Genomic DNA, 2,260 nt, shown 5'->3' with positions numbered 1-2,260 from the left:
AGACCGAATACCCTCCTCAGGATCTTCGTACTTGGTTGATTAGCAATAGGCAGAATGAACAATATCGGGATCATCTGGACCGTACTGTTCACCAGAGGGAACACCGAGCCCTGGACAGGCTCGTCTCTTTGCCATTCTCCCCGGAGATCGAGACCATTAGACCTCCAAAGAAATTCACCCCACCAAAGTTCACTTCATACGACGGGAAGTTGGACCCGCTGACATATATTAGCCACTATAGACAGATGATGTCCCTATGGAACCGAGACGAGGCACTGATGTGTAAAGTCTTCCCATCCAGCTTGGGAGAAATCGGACTTCGATGGTTCGATCGTGTCCCCGCTGGATCGATCCATGGCTGGAAGCAGCTCTCCGAAGAGTTCCTAGCTAGGTTCGTCTCCAACACTAAGGTCCCGAAGGAGCCGGATACACTGTTCGGCCTCCGAAAGAAGCAAGAGGAAACGCTGCGCAATTATGCTAGGAGGTACTGGGAAGAATACAATGACCTGGAGGAAAATGTGTGCAGCGAGAAGATGGCCGTTATGTCCTTCAAACATGGTCTGTGCCCGGAAAGTAAGCTGAGACAATCACTTACCAAGCGCCCGGCCATAGCTTTGAAAGATTTGCATGCCAGGATAGAGCAGTACGCACGCCTCGAAGATGATCAGATCCCCATTGAGGTAGTGTCAACAGAACAAACGGCTCGGCACAAAAAGAGATCAGACCGAGGAGAACACTGAGGGATTGCAGTGAATGAAGTGGATAAGTCCAAATCCAATGAAGCCGTTGTAACTGTATTCAAAGAGCCAATCTATCGAATCTTGGAAAAGATCAAGAGAGAGCCCTTCTTCGTTTGGCTGCCGAAAATGTTAGAAGATCCAGCTCGGTGCAATCAGAAGCTCAGATGCACCTACCACCAAGACAGGGGGCACATGACTCAGAACTGCAGGGCACTGAAGCAACACTTGGAAGACCTGGTGGCAGCTGGACACCTAAGGGATTACATTGATCAGGATAAGGAAGCGACCGAACTGGGAAACCCACTGCCAGAACCAAACATCGTGCATCCACCTCGGCTGATAATAAATGTGATCCACGGGACAGTAACTCAGGAGTCTGAGGAGGCACTGAAGGAAGAGATCGCTAAGGCTGCGCAAATTCAGCGAGTCATGTCAGTGGAACCTGCCTCGAAAAAGGTACGTACAGTACCTAAATCCCCCTTGTGCACTGTTTCATTTACTAGCAAAGATTTAGAAGGCATACAACACCCACATACTGATGCATTGATTATAACTGTGGGAATTGGGAAACGATTTGATGTAAAACGAGTCTTGGTAGATTAAGGTAGTGCAGCAGATATATTGTATTATGAATTGTTCAGAAAGCTTGGTCTCTCCGAGCAGCACCTTTGTCATGACCCGAACCCGCCCCTATGGGTTAAGGACATAACCGGCCAGTAATCCTGAGATTACCTACGGCCTCAAACCAAAACAGACATAACTCATCAGAGTAAAGGGCCCAAACGGAAGCAATAATTAAAAACTTTGTCCATAGAGCCGTGCTTATATGCACTTTAAAACAAACCATACGCATATACGTTAATAACCCACATTTAAAATACAGTATCATAAAATCCTTTACAAACAGGATCATCCAACCTGAGTCAACCCATAACAAAACTATATACAGATAGACACAAAGTCCTTGCCAACAAGACAAAATATAAATACATAACAAAATGGCAAGGATGGGTCTCGTGCGTGAGACGCAAGGCTAACTCTCCAAAACTTATGTTGTTCCTGGCAGACTTCACTGGGGCTGGGTTTGGACTTCTCTTGGCTCACCTACAAACACATGAATGAGCGTGAGCGATAGCCAGTGAATAATATCAAATCAAATACAGAAGTTACATGACAATGTAGAACAACATGTTCCAAACAGCCTTGGGCCCAATTCATACTCCTATTTAACAGATATATAACTATACAAAATTCAAATCAAGTGGCTGTAGTTCTAAACATTCTGGCCTTTGGCCCATTCAGGCTTTTATTCATGTCAAAACGGCCTTCGGCCCATTCATTTATGTCGAAAAGGCCTTCGGCCCATTCATTTCTGTCAAAATGGCCTTTGGCCCATTCGTTTACGTCAAACGGCCTTCGGCCCATACATTCATGTCAAAACGACCTTAGGTCCATTCATATACGTCAAAACGACCTTCGGTCCATTCATTTCTGTCAAAACGACCTTCGGTCCATTCGTT

At 45.8% G+C, this 2,260-nt stretch overlaps 1 protein-coding gene across 1 annotated transcript; it reads left to right on the top strand.

Annotated features, from left to right (window-relative positions):
* Positions 1–245: 245 nt before the first annotated feature.
* On the top strand, positions 246–740 carry LOC145813061 (uncharacterized). The gene has a single exon (XM_082908325.1). The coding sequence runs from the start codon at positions 246–248 to the stop codon at positions 738–740; it is 495 nt and encodes a 164-aa protein (XP_082764451.1).
* The last annotated feature ends 1,520 nt before the right edge of the window (positions 741–2,260 follow it).

This window comes from Camellia sinensis, chromosome 15 (genome assembly GCF_055761805.1).
Source record: "Camellia sinensis isolate YWXY chromosome 15, ASM5576180v1, whole genome shotgun sequence".
NCBI classification, from domain to species: Eukaryota; Viridiplantae; Streptophyta; class Magnoliopsida; order Ericales; family Theaceae; genus Camellia; species Camellia sinensis.
The sequence above is the reverse complement of the archived record's forward strand: the minus strand, read 5'-3'. Positions and strand labels throughout refer to the sequence as shown.

Coding starts and splice junctions, on each gene's coding strand:
- LOC145813061 (XM_082908325.1), top strand. CDS start 246: ATGATGTCCCTATGGAACCGAGACGAGGCACTGATGTGTAAAGTCTTC.